This window comes from Vollenhovia emeryi, unplaced genomic scaffold, assembly GCF_000949405.1.
Source record: "Vollenhovia emeryi isolate VEMERY1.0 unplaced genomic scaffold, V.emery_V1.0 DF939149.1, whole genome shotgun sequence".
Lineage (NCBI taxonomy): Eukaryota > Metazoa > Arthropoda > Insecta > Hymenoptera > Formicidae > Vollenhovia > Vollenhovia emeryi.
The window spans coordinates 1,757,502-1,775,227 of NW_011967217.1; the positions used below are offsets into that span (position 1 = coordinate 1,757,502).

A 17,726-nucleotide genomic window follows, 5' to 3' on the forward strand; every position below is an offset into this window, starting at 1 on the left:
TAATATCAAAACACCAAGACGTATGGTATTTTATTAAACCAACAATATGTTACATTTTTCAAGGTAAAAAATTACAAACGACAATTTGTGTTGAAGGTTGCAATTGATTTCAAATCATGAACCGCCCTAATTATTCTTCGTTTCTCATTAATTAATTAAAGCAAATCGTAAATTGGCCTGATCGTACACCGTTTCTTATTAATAAATTAGTGAACGACAATCATAAATTGTCTTATTGTTATCCTTTATTTATTGTTAATTATTAAACAAAATGATTAATTAATTAAGACTCCTCGCTGTAGTTGTCCTTGTTTAAATACGTTAAAAGCGAGAAATAACGGGCTAAGAATTCTTGCGTGCTACTTTCAAATAAGAAAATACTGAATGAAAAACCATTTCAAATTGCTTTAGCATACTTATAAAATATTCCAAAATATCCTTTTCTTTCGACAATTAATAAACAGCCATAAAATGAATGTGATATGAAGCCTAATCATACAAATTATGTGCAAGTGCATGATTAGACTTTGCATTACATTCATTTTATGGGTGTTTATTGTCCGATGAAGGAAAGGATAGTTTTTGAGACATGTTATAAGTATGCTAAAGTATAGTATTCTTTCATCCAAATGTCTTTTTATTTGAAAATGGCAAAAGATTTTTTTCTTGCTTCTGACATCATTGAACATGGACAACTGCAGCCAAAGAACCAGGAGTCTTAACCCCCCCCCCCCAAAAAAAAACATCCCCAGGAAAAGCGGAATACTCTTGCTGTGCAATTACTGAAACAATTTTAAACTAATTGTTTGCTAAAACGATTCATCCAGATTTATATCTCAGATATTAATTCAAATTAGAATAACGTTCCTTTAATGTTGCAATGTCAAAGTATTCTCGTGTGGCAAAAGAATCATTTCTATGTGTCTATAGAACCTTAAGATAAGTATCACTGCATATCACAGAACAAGGTTACTTTGCAATTGTTAAGACATTTTGCGTTAAGAGACCAACGCAAACCTATTTTATTTTCAAAAGTTTTGATCACACGAAAAATTTAATATAAATGCACATGATTTCTTGTTAATTTTACAAGAAATATTGCAGTTACAATCGCAAAGAAATCTTTCCTTATATATAATAAAATAAAGATCAAGTTGCCAACTTCGGTAATCATACATCCGCAATTTCTAACAAGTATTCAGTTACACAGCTGTAACTTCTCTACTCTAGAAACTAGTAATAGGGCGATCCAAATTTGCAACTTTTTTGGATATTTCCGAAAAATATAATTCCAAAAAAGTAATTCTTTAAGTTTTAAGTAAATTTAATTTGAATGCATCTAAATAAAAGAAAAATGTTAATCTAAGAAAATACATATTTCCTCTCCTTTCCTCCAAACTGATCAACTTTGATTTGCATGTTGCTTATGTATACTAAGGAATATAGATACATATGAAAAGAAAAACTCAAATCGAGAGAAGGAGACACTTGTGTGTTCCCTCATAGGAATAAGAACCAATTGTCAAAGTGATATTTGGATGAACTTGTAAGATCTGACTTATCAAAGATTCCAGAAAAATTAGATTGTTTAGTTAAAAACATTTTATGATATACAATACTTCTAACGTAAAAAGAAAGGGAAGAAGCTCTTTGTGTTTCTTGCGCATAAGTTGATTGTTTGCGAGTCACTGAAACAAAACGAACAGCGATTCTTATTCAATCTACTAATGGCGCAAAGAAAACAATCGTGAGTGAGAATGTTGCAAAATATGCGAACACAACGGTAGAGATGGATCGAAAAATCGCATTCGTCATTCAGTCTTGTACAATGTCTATTTATGTTCCTGGCGACAAATCACATCGAAAATAGACACCTAGGAAAGGATGTTTTCGGTATAAGTTTTTCTCATTCTCTTTTTTTTCTAAGCAACATCGTGAACAGAGATTAGATTAGATTTGCTTCGAAGAAAAGGAAAACGGTGGAAAATAGAAAACCTCACATTACATTGAGCGCCCTTGTTCTTCTTCGCGCTCTTATTCTCTCACTGCGTCGTAATGGAGCTCGCTGATCATCTTCGTTCATCACATCTTGGGATGCACAATATTCCCATTTGGCTATTTTACCATCCCACTACAAACATGAAACGTAACTTTATATTTAAGCGTATCTTATCATAACAATGTATGCAATCGCACTTAAATCATAGATTGAAAGATACCGCAACTTTAAATTGCTACACATATGAGATAGAAGTGTTAAGCATCACAAGTTCTACGTATCATTATAAAAGAAAATAAGAAACACTATCAATCAATTTTATTGACAGAAGAACACTTGTTACAATTTTTCAATTTTATTCACTGAAAACTTGCATAATCCAAAATACTTCCTTCTTTCCTCACACATAAACACAAATTAAAAAAAAGACAAACAGTTCTCCACAGTTGCAATTTTTCTTTCGTTCGAAATATATGAGACACATTTTTGAAGTTATATGATTTTACTTACAGACGAAGTAATAAGATTGTAGTCCAAGGGGTGCCAACTAATATCGCGCACGCATCCCCTGTGACCTTTTATTTTGCGTATTAACTTTCCCGTCAAAAGATCATATACTGCAATTGAGAAAAAGGGATGTAATCAGCGTGTTTATTTACACGATGGTTTTGTGTATTAAGAGAAGCGGAGCATAATACTCGAAACTTACTGATAAACCGCCCCGTCGAATCCCCCGTACAAATATATCTCTGGCCAGTATTGTCCGGCGGCGAAAAGCGACAACGTATCAAAGTCTTACGAACCGAGTGACCATAATAAGTCATAACACTGGTATCACCTTCTAAGAAGCCTCTTTCCCATACTGAAACAAGAAAATATCGTATGTACAGGTTATTAATTGAGCCGACACTGGAAGCGCAGACCAACATTTTCTAGCAAATGTTTTTCCTTCTTCTTTCAAATTTTAATTTACGTTTGGTACATAATGGACATTATTGGTACAGGATATAAGTTGCAAGGTATAACTCGTCGGCGCTGCGGCCAATTACATTAGCCAATTACTTTGATCTTGCAATTATTTTTCTATTGCTTTTTGCTCTCTCATAGAGGAAGTTTTGTTTTCGTTCAAAAATTGCGTTTCCAGTTTTTAAAGGTGTTCTAAATCATTGAAAATGCCGTTTAAATACATTTTTAGTCAAATGTCGATATGTATGTATTCCCAAAATGGATGTTATGTGCATGTAATGACTGTTACGGTATCTGGGATATGCCCAACACCTTGACGAAGACATTCATGTGCTAACAATAGCAGTTAGTAATATTTTTATATCGTTTGAGAACTTTGATGAAGAAGAGGAACTTGAAGAGACATAAGATCAGATTAAATTAAAGTAGATTGGTGCACTCAACACAAACATCAATTAGACAATTAAAACCTATTTTGCATTTCGTGAGTGTCCCTCTATCATTTAATGTATGATTCAATACTGTTTACTGTTCACTCGGCGCTCAAACTAAGCATAGTCCTTTGGTGAGAATCGGTAAAAGGATTAACTTTATAAGATATTAAGAATTTTTCCAAAATATTTGTGGCTGGTCCAACTTCTGCAGACTTTGAGAGATCGGCATACATTTTTAAACATCATTAAAGGATATCATTAAAAAACAAATCAACATTTATAATATTTCTTATCTTAACCAAACAATTGATATTAATTTATTGTCATGTATCATCCACATAGCAATTAATTAATATCAATTGCTTGGTTAAGATAAGAAATATTATAAATAAAGAAATATAATAGAAATAAACACAGAAAGGTGCAAATTCGAAATTTATACATTGCTTCGTCATCTGAGCAAGTTGTTTTCCAATTTTAAAGGTGCAAACTGGAAATTTGCATATTACTTTGTCATCACCTGAGCAAGTTGTTTTTTTCACTTTCGGCTTCCTCATAGAGGAAGCTTTGTGTGTGAATTAAAATTCTAAGGAAGCAATTTCCAATTTGCACCTTAACGCACAAAGCTTCCTCTATAAGGAAGCCAAAATTGAAAAAACAACTTGCCCAGATGATGACAAAGTAATGTGCGAATTTCCACTTTGCCCCTTTACAATTGCAAATCAACTTGTTTTAGCTTGTAAATGGATATTTACATCGTTGAGGCACGCGCTGCCATCGATAGTCCCAATCCTGACGCTCGATAAGCTGGCGAGCATTTTGTTGAGCCCTACGAGAGGAACACATACGCGTATCCCACAACTTGATGGATTGATCTTTAGAATTGGTTATAAAATACCGTGAGTCGCCGCGTGCATCAATGCACGTGATCCCGTCCCTATGACCAGCCAACACTCCAACCGGACGCGGATAAGATTCGTTTAACACTCTCCTATCCCATACCTAAACCGACAGGAAGACGTAGTATAGAGTGAGGATTTTCCAGACAGTAAAACATGTGTTAGTTCATGGCGTGTATCGAGTTCTCTCCTAATGCATCGATATTTAACTATACAGTTAAGAATAATATCTTGGACGGCTCAATGATACCTTGCATAACCCATCATCGCTGCCGCTATAAAAGATTTGCGAGCTGTCGTCCGCAAAGGCAACACTGTTTACGTCTTCTTCGTGGCCCTCGAACTGTAAAAATCGTGACAAACATCAGTGTAAGAAATGCACAAAAGCGATTCCATCCCTAAATGATAATTCTACAAACCCGCAAGATTCGCTGCTGACACTCGAGATTATATATATAGAGGCACTGGTCATTAGCACCGCCAAGGATTTTTGTGCCGTCGTTTGAAAAAGCCACAGAAAAGACGCAAAACCGCCTTACCCCCGGGCACAATGGTAACGTTTCCAATGAATGTCCAGATATATGACATTGATACACTGTAAAAGGTATCGAGAAAATACTGCATTGTACAAAATCTAACATCGCACAATGCATAATAACAATGCTACTTACAACTGTCCGCCCAGCTCGAGTATGCAAAGTGTTCACCGTCTGGACTGAACGCTATGTCTAGAACACTCCAGCCGACATCGTGCGCTAGCATTCGACTGTACAAGGTAAAATTGCCATTGTGCGTCCGATATATGTACAACCACTTATCTACAAAGATTCACGAGCATTGGATATGGGCGGTCAAAGTATTAAGCCTCATCTACAATAGTCGCACAGGCTGTGCCGCAAGCCGTAAGAGCGTCGCTGTGAACGAGTGTCTACAATAATCGCAAAGATTCACGATAGCGTCAAATCGATCGCAGCCACAATGGATGCCCGGCGATTATTAATCTCTCTACAACTTTGCTCCCAATTTTTTAATTTCCTGTCTTTATATTGCCGTTTGCTCAGTGAAAAAGCTCGATTGATGATACTCTTGTCCTCTTTATTAATTTTAATACGCTTCTGCCACAACAGGGGGTTTGCGCGGACAAAGGCTATTATCTCCTTGTTTGCACTAACAATAAGATTGTCCTCAGCGTCCATTTTCTACATTATTCACATTAATACAAAACATTAATAAGAAATAAAATCAATTAGAAAATGAAGAGGCCGTTTAGGACCGGGCATAGGTGTAAGTAGCCAGTTAAATTAAATTAATGAGTGAATCCATATACCGTGTTCTTTCCAACTTATCCTGTGCGCCAGTTACATACCAGCCTTATAACACAGATTAATCCCCGTAAGTGGAAGTGTTATCGTCAGTGAATTCACGTTTATAAATTATTTTAATAATGCTATACATTAGCATCTAATATGATAACCCCCTTTCCCCTTATTTATTATTAATAAGAAAATTTAATATGGATCAGCTAGCTGCTAGCAACACAAGGCAAATCACTTTTAGCGCCAACGTACTACGATTGGCTGATCTCGTGCGACATGCTCGTCCTTTACGAATGCGAAACGAGGACGTTAATTTTCTCACACCGGAAGTGGTTATCTTACTTCTTATGCCACGTTTACTCCACATATTGCAGACGACGCTTTATAAACATACCAAGTGACAAGTCTGTACACTGATCCACTTAATAAGGAAACACAAAGTTACCTTGAGTAGCAGTGATGAAGAACTCCCCATCCTTGGAATACAAACCACAGAAGACCTTGGAAGTATACTCCTGTATAAAGTGCTGTTTATTCGGCAAAAGATTGTTGCTTATCCTACATTTTTCACCAACGCTAAAACCGTGGGGCCTGACGACCCTCCTTTGTATTATAGATGTAATGGACGCGTTCTTCTGGTCGACAGCCCCAGAGGCATACTTGGTAACAACAGTTATGTCGTTTCTCTGGAAAAACACCATAACGCAGTGCACATAGTGTCCAGACAAAGAGACTCAAGTTGCAGAGAAAGCGGAATAGCAAACGAGTACAAGATTGAGAAATTTGTAGTTTTCCTGCTTGATCTACAATGTGCTCTTTGCACCTAGAAACATCCTATTTTATAGCCAATAAATATGTTTAAAAATTTTGTGCAAGCTGCTAAATTGTACATCACACATTGTACAATCGTACAGTATCGATCAATTTTTTAAGTGTATTGATTTGCTCGTACAAAATGGAGCGTTTCTAGGCGCAAAAAGCATATTGTGGATTAGGTTTTCACCCGGGTCGACGCATCCCGAGCTCCTCGACCGCGCGTCCGACCGACGAAACAAGGTTACCGGGTCCACGACCAAACTCACCTTTAATCTGGTTGTATCTGGAACACTCGCTCGGGCGCGAATTCGCGCCAATTCATCTTCTGATTCATCAGATGTGTTCTCTATATTGGAACTACTGGAACGGAAGAGATGATATCGAGGATGTTTGACACGGTCGTGCCGTTCAGTGCTCGAAATTGAGAGGAACCGACAAACGCGGCGTACAATATCCCCAAGTACAAGTTTTTCCTCTGAACAAGTGTTTCCTCGTCAACGACTACCTGGAGAAAACCATCTCAAGAGCCGACAGATATAGGATAGCGACGAATCATGAGAATATTTCCGAAAGATAAGGAAGAAGGTTATGAAAACAACATACGCTGTGGTACAAAGGGAGGGAGGAACAATCACAACCATAGTATAACCAGAGAGAAGCCAGATAGCGGCCACTATAGACATAATCGGGGAGAAACCTGAGAGCAGGGAGAGCGGCCACACGCCGGCGTTTTACTCGATGCTGTTTCAAGAGACTGTTTTGCGCGCCTTTACGCCCATTTTTTACTTTTGGAACTATTTCGCTATGCATCTTCTGACACTGCCGATAAAGTCGCCACCTTGTGCGTGTCCATGCTACGCCTATTTTTCAGGATTGTGCTGTGAAATTCAAAATTACATTAACGTAAATTATCTGCATGATATTTACATTAACTTTTCTCACGTAGACAATGTAAATTTTATAAATTAGATGTCAGAATACATAGCGCAGACGTGCACCAAGTGGAAATTTTATCGGCAGAGTCAGAAAATGGGCGTAAGGGCGCGCAAAACAGTCTCCCGAAACGGTATCGAGTAAAACGCCGGCGTGGCCGCTCGCAGGTTTCTCTCTGATCATATTTTTAAAACATTTCCCTAAAATTTAAAAATACAGAGAGAAACCTGAGAGCTGCCACGGCCCCGTTTTTCGTGATTGGCGAATGCGATACGTCCACTGTGGACATAGAAACGTGGACGTTGAACTACGTGGCCAATGTCCACGTTAGGGCAAGCGTACGGGATAAGCAGGTCTATACATAGATCGGAGTACGGGTAGTTAGGGATTCGGATAGTCAGGGATAGGGGGACATAATTATCCAGAGAATAAGAAAAGAAAATGAAAAGAATATGAATCACCAGTAGTTGATAATTAACGATAAAAAGAATTGTTAGACGACTTTAGGTTGGCAGATGGTTTATTTATTCAAATTCGACACGTTTCGACCACACGGATTGTGGTCCTTCTCAAGGAATTCAACACCTACAAGTTTAATTACAGGATATTGCAACTGAAAAGTATGTTGACCACAAAACGAAATCAACGTAAGTCAAGAGAGTAAAATTCTTTTCGAAAACTTACAATATTACGTCACTGATATTAAACTAAAGCCAACGGCACACGATACTATTTTTCCTACTGGATTGCTTACGAGAGCCAATCAGGACGCAGAGTTTTCGATCAGGTGACTCAAAGCTGAATCCTGGTTGGCTCTCGTAAGGAATCCAGTAGGAAAAATAGTATCGTGTGCCGTTGGCTTAAAAAGCACAGGAGTTTGATATCCATTTTTGTTTTGATATCCACTTTTAATTTAAGACAACATAAAGTTATTTTTTATTAAGTACTTTTCGAGTTATGAGGCTTGAAAGTTACAATACAGTAGTCTTGTTCGGTCTCCGTTATTCTTAATATGTCACAAAGACGCGTTTCTCCGTATTTCCTCAGGATCAAGCTTTGAAGTTTGATTATAATGTAAATCGAGTCGTATTCGTTATCACTTATACGCGGAAAGAAATGTAGCTGCTGTAGCTAAAAACTGCATGTGATAACTAAATTTCAGTTGTAAAATATGGACAGCTGATAGTTAGTTGTGATAGCTAAATATTTTGCTACTGTGCCGTATTGTATCGGGTGCGGCAGCAAATCGTTTACTGCGGTTTAGAAATTTACAGCTATGGCAGGAAAATATTTTTAACAAACCAAGATTAGCTGTGGTAACGAAAATTTTTTTCAGTGTAAGATACAACGTTTGGAAGTTAAAACGTCTAAACTTGAGATGTATGTTACGAAATTTAAGAGCATGAGTCGCACAGATCAAGAGGATTTACTGAGAGATCAGAGTGCTGCGGGACAGCGATATTAAAAGTTTACGTGTCAAGGGCGTCTAATTCGGGTCAGACACGTAGTTGCGAATTGCGATTCGAACTTGATTTAACGAAACGCCGGAGGATTGTTAATTAATTCCATGCCATGATTAGTTCCGCGGTTAGATTCGCGGTTAAACCAATATATAACGATTTCATACTTTTATTGATGCATGTACACGGCCAATTAGATATCCAATATTTCCGAAGAAAATTATAGATTAATGCAATAAGCATCCCGTTGTGAAGACCCGTGTCTCTTTTGTAATCTTGGAATTTATAATTTCTAACAAAAAAGTTATTTTCCCTCTATATTAAATAGCGACGCTTTAATAAATTCTTTTTTAATCCATCGTTGAACGAAGGAAAAAAGTACAACATAGCAAAATAAATTTAACAACGAAATCCTGACATTTTAATTCATGATCGAATGAATATTTGACGTTACGAAAAAAGTAGATACGGCTGTCCCGCGATTGTTTTTTCATGGAAAGTGACGAGAAAGTAGACGTGGAAAACAATTCGATAATTACCACAAAAATAAAACTACTTAACTGGCAGCGTGGCGTTTTATTATGTTGTCGCACACACGGATACAACAAGATCTGCTTTAATCATGTAGAGCAGAACGGAGAGATGCAGGGGCGGAAAATTATTATCCCACGCGCGGTTATAGGATTAAAGATTAATAGATTAGATAATCAAACATTTATGGGTTTGAGTCCACAAGAGATCGAGCCCATTATATCTGCGTTATGTTCAGCGCAGATTGGATCGGGTGTCCGCTGCGTGTCCGCGAAAATCGCCACCCATCATCGGCCGCAATGACGTGCCATTACCACCTTCGGCCTTGTCGATCACAGACAGGCGGGCGCAAATAGCGAGCGTAATAACGTTAGCGAATGTTACGCTTTTCCGATTGTCCCGCGCCCAATCGTATCTGTACAGCGGCTCGACACGCGGAAACGCTTGCTGGCTGCTGCTCTCATAGGGACATGATCGTCCTGAAAATGGTGCTCGTCAACGGCGAACGGAATCCAGATAACACGCAAAGGGAGCTCTCTCTCTCTCTCTCTCTCTCTCTCTCTCTCTCTCTCTCTCTCTCGCAAGGAAAATCTCCAATCAAGTCCTGATTTTATATTCATCGAACAATCTGATCAACATTTCTAACGCAACACAAATTCTCGAACGAAACTATCGAAAACGTGCGTCCTTCGAGCACACGGGTCAAACCTAATAAATCACTCGAAAATAATTTGAAACAAACTTTGGTTTGCAGCAGTTTTACTTAGGATGATGTGACACATGCTTCCGATAGTAAAGAAATTCATGAAAATCACTTCCAATGTCTCGAAAACGACTTTGCACGAATAACTTGGAATTTTACAGTCGTTGACTGCTGGAGAAATATTGAAATATGCAAACACTAAATTTCATTATGAGCATCAAAACGTCGCATGTTCTAGCATGAACGTATCTATATTTTGTGGCAAGCTTTCAAGAATATTTCATGCAATATTCCAATTTTGCAATACAAAGTTCCTGCAATATTTCATCAGTATATCGTGCTGTAAGGGTAGTTTCACCGGAACATTATTTCCTAATCTTTTTCCATTATAGAGTTTGCGTGGTAAAATCAAACTGTCATTTTTCAAATCAGAAAAACGGAGAGTCACATTGCTCCTCTATTATCAGATGTCAACTGTACAAATTCAATCATTCTGTAAAGCTGTTATCGAGAAAAATTCAAAATCATTTTATATTGCTGCTTACTTCATTGTAAACGAATCGGTATCAAATCCATCAAAGAATATACCTAGAATTACAAAAATAGAATTTAAGGCATTGTATAACATACGTTAGAACGTGTTGCTATATTAACTGCTTTCATTCTCCGCGTGTCAATAATGGAATTTCGAGCTACAAATGTTGAGCCTGCAAATATTTACGCCCTTCTGACTGTGTTTATGATTAATCTGATTTTCAGAACACAAACACATAAAGCAAGCTTTACTTACGAGCAAAAAAGATACTAGCAAATATCGCGAGCAAATGTTTCGAAGAGAAACGCGCGGTTCGTAATGCTATTTCCAAATTCAGAAAAACCACCTGCCAACTTGTGGTTTTTATCTTCTATTTTCGAGCGTCGCTAAATACGTATATTGTGTTAAGCGCGAAAAAAATCTTAAAATCTATTGAAAAATAATTATTCTCTCTTCCTCCTTTCCCCCAATTTCTCAGCAATCTTCAGAATTTTATTTCTGATATTCTCATATTCTCCCAAATGTGTCTCGAAAAAATTAATAAAATCGCATTTTCTACTTCTCTCTACATAATTACGTCCAAAAGCGGATTAACCGCAAAGGCAACAATATACGATGGCAAATTTCTACTTTGAATCAAATTCCTGTAATTGTGTGTCTGATAAAAAAAACTACTGGACGGGATAGCGGGATAAAGGATTGCCTATGGGCGGCAAAGCTTTAAATCCGCCACTGATTACGTCCAATTATGTTATAATTGAAGCAAGCGCCATAAATGATTAATTTAAGCGTGATTTAACGCGCGAACGAAATCTCATTGGAATATAAATTTGCCGTCCGGCACGCCAACAATCGTCAGGGAAAATGGATCCATAGGAGGGATCTGATTGGGTCGGATGTACAATAGACAACGCAGTACAATAGCATGATCACGACTAAATTAGATCGGTTTATCGATTGGTTCGTTGACTCTCGATAAACTTGCCACAATGCTGGAGTTAGATGTGACCGTGACTCGTGTATTTCTGACGGAGGTGGGCATGACGTCAATATCTATACGCGGCGAAATCTGAGGAGTTGAACGCGGGAACGAGGTGAGATGAGGGCAATCCGCGAAATCCGTTTTAGGACGTGACTTTGCGCACCTGTGAGACCCAGGCTTGAGATCCCCGTCTTGAATCTCCGATGTATTCCGTTCGCGTAAGCTTCAATCGCACGGAACTCCAAATGTATTAATTTTATGTCTCGATATTCTCGCTCTATTCTAAAAAAATTCCGCCAAAGAAAAAAAAAGCCATTTCCAATTATCGATACGCGTATGTTTATGTATTATTGCTTCTTTTTTTTCTTAAATACTTTTCAAAGTTGCTTCGACAATGACGAATACTGCTGGAGCAATGATGCGACCGAAAAACTCGAAACGGTCAAGACGTTTAGTAAATTCCGTAAAGCTTGGAAAATTGCAACGCGTTGCCGATAGCATTAAAGAACGAATAATTCAATGGCTGCTCGGCTAGTAGGTCAATCAGTCGGATCAGTCAGCTCAACGGACAATCGCTCGTCGCTTCGTAACACCTCAGTTGCCAGAGAAACGGAGGTGGTCGAGCGTATTGATACAGGCAGGGCAGAGGTTTTTGGCCGCTCCATGCCGAGCCGAGCCGAGCCGAGAGGGAAAAATCCTTGTATTTGACATCAATCTCTCTCTCTCTCTCTCCCCCTTCCCCCCTCTCTCTCTCCCTCTTTCTCTCTCTGTCATCCATGTATATTCCCCGCGTATATCCAGCACCTATCTACATATACCTACCTACCTACCTACATACCTACCTACCTATCTACCTACAAACCTACCAACCTACCTACCTACCCTGCAACCCAGACCTATAATTTCCAGGCAACGCAGAGGCCTACACCCTGAGCCCGGAGCCGGGCGAGGACCTGCCGGGCGCCGGCGGAGAGCCAAGAGGCGGAGGGCGCGCGCGTGCGCGCGCGCCCTCCGTCACCGCCGTCGGCGGCGACGTCGACGTCGATGTTGATGGCGACGGTGATACGCCACCGCCGGCCGTCGCCGCCAGGGCTGGAGAAGGGGCCTGTTTACAGGATAACAGGATCCTCTTCTCCTACAGTCGCGCGCCAGTTCATCGTCGCGATACACCATCGGCGCATCCATCGCGGCGCGGCGGCCGTACGCCCGCGCGCGCGCACACACACACACGTACGCACGCAGTATACGCGCGCGCGCACGCACACAACCCTCGGGGGCGCGTGCCACCCGCGCGAGAACTGGATCCCTTATCGCTGTGCATCGCGCGCGCGCCACGCGCCTATCATTATCCGCCTCGCTTCGCTCCGCTCGCGTGAACCCGCGCGATTATTGCTCTCTTTTTCACAGCCGCCGCCGTCACCGTCGTCGCCGCCGCCGCCGCCGCCGCCGCCGCTATCGCAGCCGCAGCAGCCGCTGCCGCCGCTGCCGCCGCTGCCACCGCCACCGCCGCTACAGTGCTCCCCTTTTCACTTCCTCTTCCTCTTCTCAGCACAGAGAGAGAGCCTATGTGCGGTGGTGGTGCTATCGCGCCGTTTCCCGATATCGTTCGGCAACAGGTGAGTCACACACTCTCGCGCTCACTGTCCGTCCATCCGCCGCCGCGTTACCTCTCGTTCGTTCTCCCACGTCCTCCGTAACGCGTGTTCCGTATGCGCGTGCGATGCACGCGTGAAGTTGCGTGTGCCATTTATCCGCCACCCCCTTGCAAGAATCCCCGGTCTCTACCTCGGCAGCATCGCGTTCCTCGGCGCTACGAGCCTCGGCGACGACGGCGGCCCGCGTGTAGAAGAATACGGCCTCGCTCGTGATTTCGCGGGGATGCGTAGTCGCGATAACCGCGTCTCCGCCAGGACGCGCCTCCCCGAGGACCGTCCTCGTCCTTCCTGCGCTTCCGCGCTGACTTTTCAATCGCATTTGCGCGACGGGATGCGTTACACGCGGGGACGAACGGCGAAGGAGGCGCAACGGCGGTAGCGCGCGCGAGGGAGAAAAGTATACAGACGGGAATAACAGGTGAGCGGAAAATGAATCGGGGATCGCTTGGGGAAACCCCGCGAGATAACATCGTCGCGGGGCGTCGAGTCGAAAATCGGGCACGCCGTTACCGAGGTTCGCTGGTACGTTTGCTAATGTTAACGGCTCGCGCGCCAATATCGATTCACCGGAACGGATAACGCTCGTTAACGTCGATTCAACGAGAACTTATGGCGATTAGGTGTCTACGAGGCGATGCTAATTCTACGGGAGAGAGAGCGGGACGAGAGAGGAGCGTCTCCACATCGCGACGGAAAGTACGGATAGCGCGAGCGGAGAAGAAGGGAGGAAACGAGCGCGGCTCAAAAAAACGACGGATGCCTCTATCAGAAATTATATTTCCTGCGCGGGAAGACCTTCGAGAGAAAGGAGAAAGAGTCCGAGGGATGGGGGATGTTTCTCTCTCCCCTTTTCAACTTTCACCAGTTGGCTTTCCACTGTCTCTCGTGTCGGCTCTTTCTCACTTTCTGCTTCCGATCGCGAACTTCGTACGCATGCTGAAAAGGCGGGCGTTATCTCGTTATTGATATCCAATCGCTACCTTTTGACGAATAAAAATATATTTGTGTAAAGTGCGAGTGATACAAAGAGCGTGTAGTTAACAATAGGCCTGTACTCGCACAACTAGCCGTGTTCTCTATCGGGCCAATTGTATATAATTAACGACGATTCGCGTCAATCGTGCATTGTACTCGCGACTGAACACCCGGAAAGAGGTATAATTTCAGAAAGTTTATATTTCTGTATTGAGAATACGCAGAAACGATCTCTATTCTTGCGTCTAACAATGGACGTGCGAAAAATGATTCGAGGTAGCTTTCCTCGTGAAGAGTGACTTGAAAGAGCATTTTCTGTGCCGAGATAAAAATTTTACAGAGAGAAACAAGATATTCCTCGATTTTTATTCCTCGAAAGAATTCATTTGCAAATGGTCAATCATTGAAACGTGAACAATGTACAGGGTGAAGTGTCTAAAACAGGACACCTGAACAACTCCCACAGTGCTCGAGATAGGAAAGAATTATAATTACGAAAGTTGTACTATATCAAGGGAGCCGTAACATGTTAGCGATGGTTTTTCGAAAAGTGAAGCGGAGATTTCAAGGTCACCTCTATTTTTTTAAATGGGACCCCCTTGTTTATTACACTATCTTATTCTGCTAAGTAATATGAGCAACTTTTGCGATTTGTCTAATACTTTTTGAGATATTCAAGAAAAAATTGATATATATTTATTTACTTCAGCTTACAGCCAAGAAGTGGACTTGGTTTACAATAGTACTTAACTCATTCACTCTTGCATACTTATTCTATTCCTCTCTCTTTCTTCCTTACGTATTGTGACTAGTGACTAGTTTATATTGCTTATTTATTATTTACATTTCTTTTCCTCCTTCCTCCTGTACTCTCTCTTCCTTTTCTTTATTTAAGCTTCGCAGTCTGCATTCTCTTTCTATCCAAAGCTTCCTAATAGTGTACCCTTTTTCCTTATCTAATTCGTCGCTCCATATCTTATCTCTTATTTCTCTATTGTTTTTCCCTAATTTCTTAAACCAGTGTGATGTCATACTGCATTCCTTTATATAATGTTCAAGACTATCCTATCCCGTATTACAAAAAACGCAAGTTCTTTCTTTTTCTTCTAGCCAGTACATGTTGTATCTTTCTAGGTTACCGCATCTCAGATTCATTAGCGCTCTAACCTTATCACCTGACGCATACTCTTCCGCATTCCTGTCTTCTAAGTATCTAGGCCTATTTCCATTTCTGTCTAACTCTTTATACCTTTTATTATATCTCGATTCTGTTATCATATTAAGAAAAAATTGATAACTTTTTCAATATTTAGCTTATGCACGGAGAGACCGATACGGTTACCACATGTCTAATTAGGGTTGGCATAGCCTCAGTAAATAGTAACATTTGGGACAGCTATATCTGTGGTCGTCATACCCATAAGTAGTGGAGACAACCACACGCGCCTTGTGCAGCAAACTTGGTAAATGTTGCAACGCAAAACAATGTAGTTGCCCCCGCTATTTATACGGCAACATTTTTATTTTAATTATTTTTTCCTTAGCCGGTCTTTCCGTGTGATATCTCGATAACTGTTTGTCGGAGGGAACAGGCTTTAATAAATGAAACACCATTGCAACAGCATATTCCTGAGACCAAATCAAGTAAGAAAAGATCCTGTACTACTTTTCCCTCCGACAAACAATTATCGAGATATCATAAGCAAAATATTAAAAAAGTTATAAATTTTCTCTTGAATATCTCAAAAAGTATTAGGCAAATAAAAAATGTTGCAGACAAAAGTTGTTTATATTACTTAGTAGAATAAGATAATATAATAAACAATAGGGGGCTCCATTAAAAAACATGAAAATGACTTTTAAATCCCCTAAGCATCTCCATTTTGGAAAGAATGTTTACCACCACAAGATGTCCTCTTCGACACTACACAACTTTTGTTTCAAGCATTTTTTCCTATCTCGAAAACTGTGGGAGAAATTCAGGTGGCCTGTTTTAGATGCCTCACCCTGTATATGTATAAAGGATATAGCCGGATAAGACAAATTTGCCCCCGCATATAACTTTGTAATCGCATTTCGATAGGAATTCTGGGGGAGGAAAATGGAATCAACAGTGATTTTTCTTGAAAACAGCTGAATCGAGTTTGATGAAAGTGTAGAGATGAATAAAATAGTAGTTTGAAAGCTGTTTCGTCCCAAAAAATAAACTAAAAAATTTTTGTAGTAAAAGAATTTTTTAAGGGGGTTGTATTGGACCGACACCTACCGTAGAGTCACAAAAACCTCTTTGAATTCCCTATTCTTATATATATTTTTTCGAAATAAATCTGAGTGGTAGAACACAGTTTAAAAAATGAAAATCATGCAGCACCGCGGTGTACTGCACCGCACAGCGCCGGTTTGTGCGAAAACTTTTGTCCCTGTTGTATTATTTATTTGCTATTAAAGTTGATGAAAAGTAAGATTTTTACCCACGGCATTCATTCAGTTAAAGTGAATAATTACATTACGTTTATATTACGTTTCGGTGAAAAGAAAGATGGTTATGGAATTATCTGAAACACAGACCAAGATAAATAGTTCTATTTTATAAAAATTCTCGTTAGTTAAATGAAATATGTATTTTAATTTATTAATAATGTTCCATCCATCCATTAGCCAACATTTTCATTTTGGACGTTTGCAATTAGCCTAAATAATATAGTTTCCAGAGTTTACCGCGAGGAGATTTTTAAACTCCTTATTGTCAGGGCGCTTTTTTTATCGTGAGTCCCCTTGCTTGTCACTTAGGGTACTGTTTTTTCTATTTATTATAAAACTAAACGAATGTTTTTAGTCTTTATCGCTATCACTTTCACTTTCAATTACGGGAGGTGCATTTATTTTGTTTGAATAAATCGCTGAGCATTTTTGCTGGTATACAAATTTTAGATAAGGATCTTGCATGAAACAATTATTCCTATATCTTAAAAAGCATTTGTATGTTGTACGAGAAATGTGTCGGGATAGAACTTTCAATTCAAGTACATTTATCTCAACATTTATCCACCGTTTCTGCCAAATATTCGAAAATGTTTTTGTGACACTACAGTAATTGTAATTAAAGGACATCCCCCTAAAAAATTTTTTTTAATATACAAAGTTTTTGACCTATTTTTGGGTCAGAAAAATTAAAAAGTTTTTTAAACAACTTTTTTATTGATCTCTACAACATGTATTTTTTCATCAAAATCAATTCAACTGTTTTCAAGAAAAATCACTTTTTTAATTTTGTTTTCTCTCTCCATAACTCTTATAAAATTGATTACAAGATTATTATTTGGGGTAATTTCATACCACATGAGTGTCAACTTATTACATCAATTTGGATCTGATATATGCGGCGCAGATTTGCGTGCCTTCCGGCTATATCCTTTAAAGTTTAAATGGAAAAATAAAGAATCTCTCTCTCTTTCTCCGTATGTTTATCTCAATTTGTTTAAATTCGCCCGCAAATTCTTGCAGTCCCTCAATTCTCAACGA

The 17,726-nt window shown here is 39.7% G+C and overlaps 2 protein-coding genes across 3 annotated transcripts in view; one reads left to right on the plus strand and one right to left on the minus strand.

Moving 5' to 3' along the window:
- On the minus strand, positions 1 to 14,040 carry LOC105565839 (DDB1- and CUL4-associated factor 11). Its single transcript, XM_012019362.1, has 12 exons — positions 13,242 to 14,040; positions 9,669 to 9,833; positions 6,697 to 6,920; positions 6,060 to 6,300; positions 4,970 to 5,116; positions 4,718 to 4,893; positions 4,549 to 4,641; positions 4,155 to 4,401; positions 2,709 to 2,861; positions 2,510 to 2,616; positions 2,006 to 2,131; positions 1 to 1,874 (listed from the first exon to the last, which is right to left on the minus strand). The coding sequence occupies exons 1-12, from the start codon at positions 13,546 to 13,548 to the stop codon at positions 1,833 to 1,835; spliced, it is 2,028 nt and encodes a 675-aa protein (XP_011874752.1). The 5' UTR covers positions 13,549 to 14,040; the 3' UTR covers positions 1 to 1,832.
- LOC105565794 (SCY1-like protein 2) overlaps positions 13,079 to 17,726 on the plus strand; it is a 19,120-nt gene continuing 14,472 nt past the window's right edge. For both annotated transcript variants that reach the window (XM_012019281.1, XM_012019282.1), the window contains exon 1: positions 13,079 to 13,190. The gene's annotated coding sequence lies outside the window, so the exon portion shown is untranslated. The remainder of the gene's footprint in view (positions 13,191 to 17,726) is intronic.

What these genes read in the sequence shown, in the direction of transcription:
- LOC105565839 (XM_012019362.1), bottom strand. Translation starts at nt 13,548, where the DNA reads ATGCGATTGAAAAGTCAGCGCGGAAGCGCAGGAAGGACGAGGACGGTC. An exon ending in CAGATACAACCAGATTAAAG is followed by an intron (nt 6,301 to 6,696) that starts GTGAGTTTGGTC and finishes GTGTTTTTCCAG; the next exon opens with AGAAACGACATAACTGTTGT. An exon ending in CTCGAGCTGGGCGGACAGTT is followed by an intron (nt 4,894 to 4,969) that starts GTAAGTAGCATT and finishes TACCTTTTACAG; the next exon opens with TGTATCAATGTCATATATCT.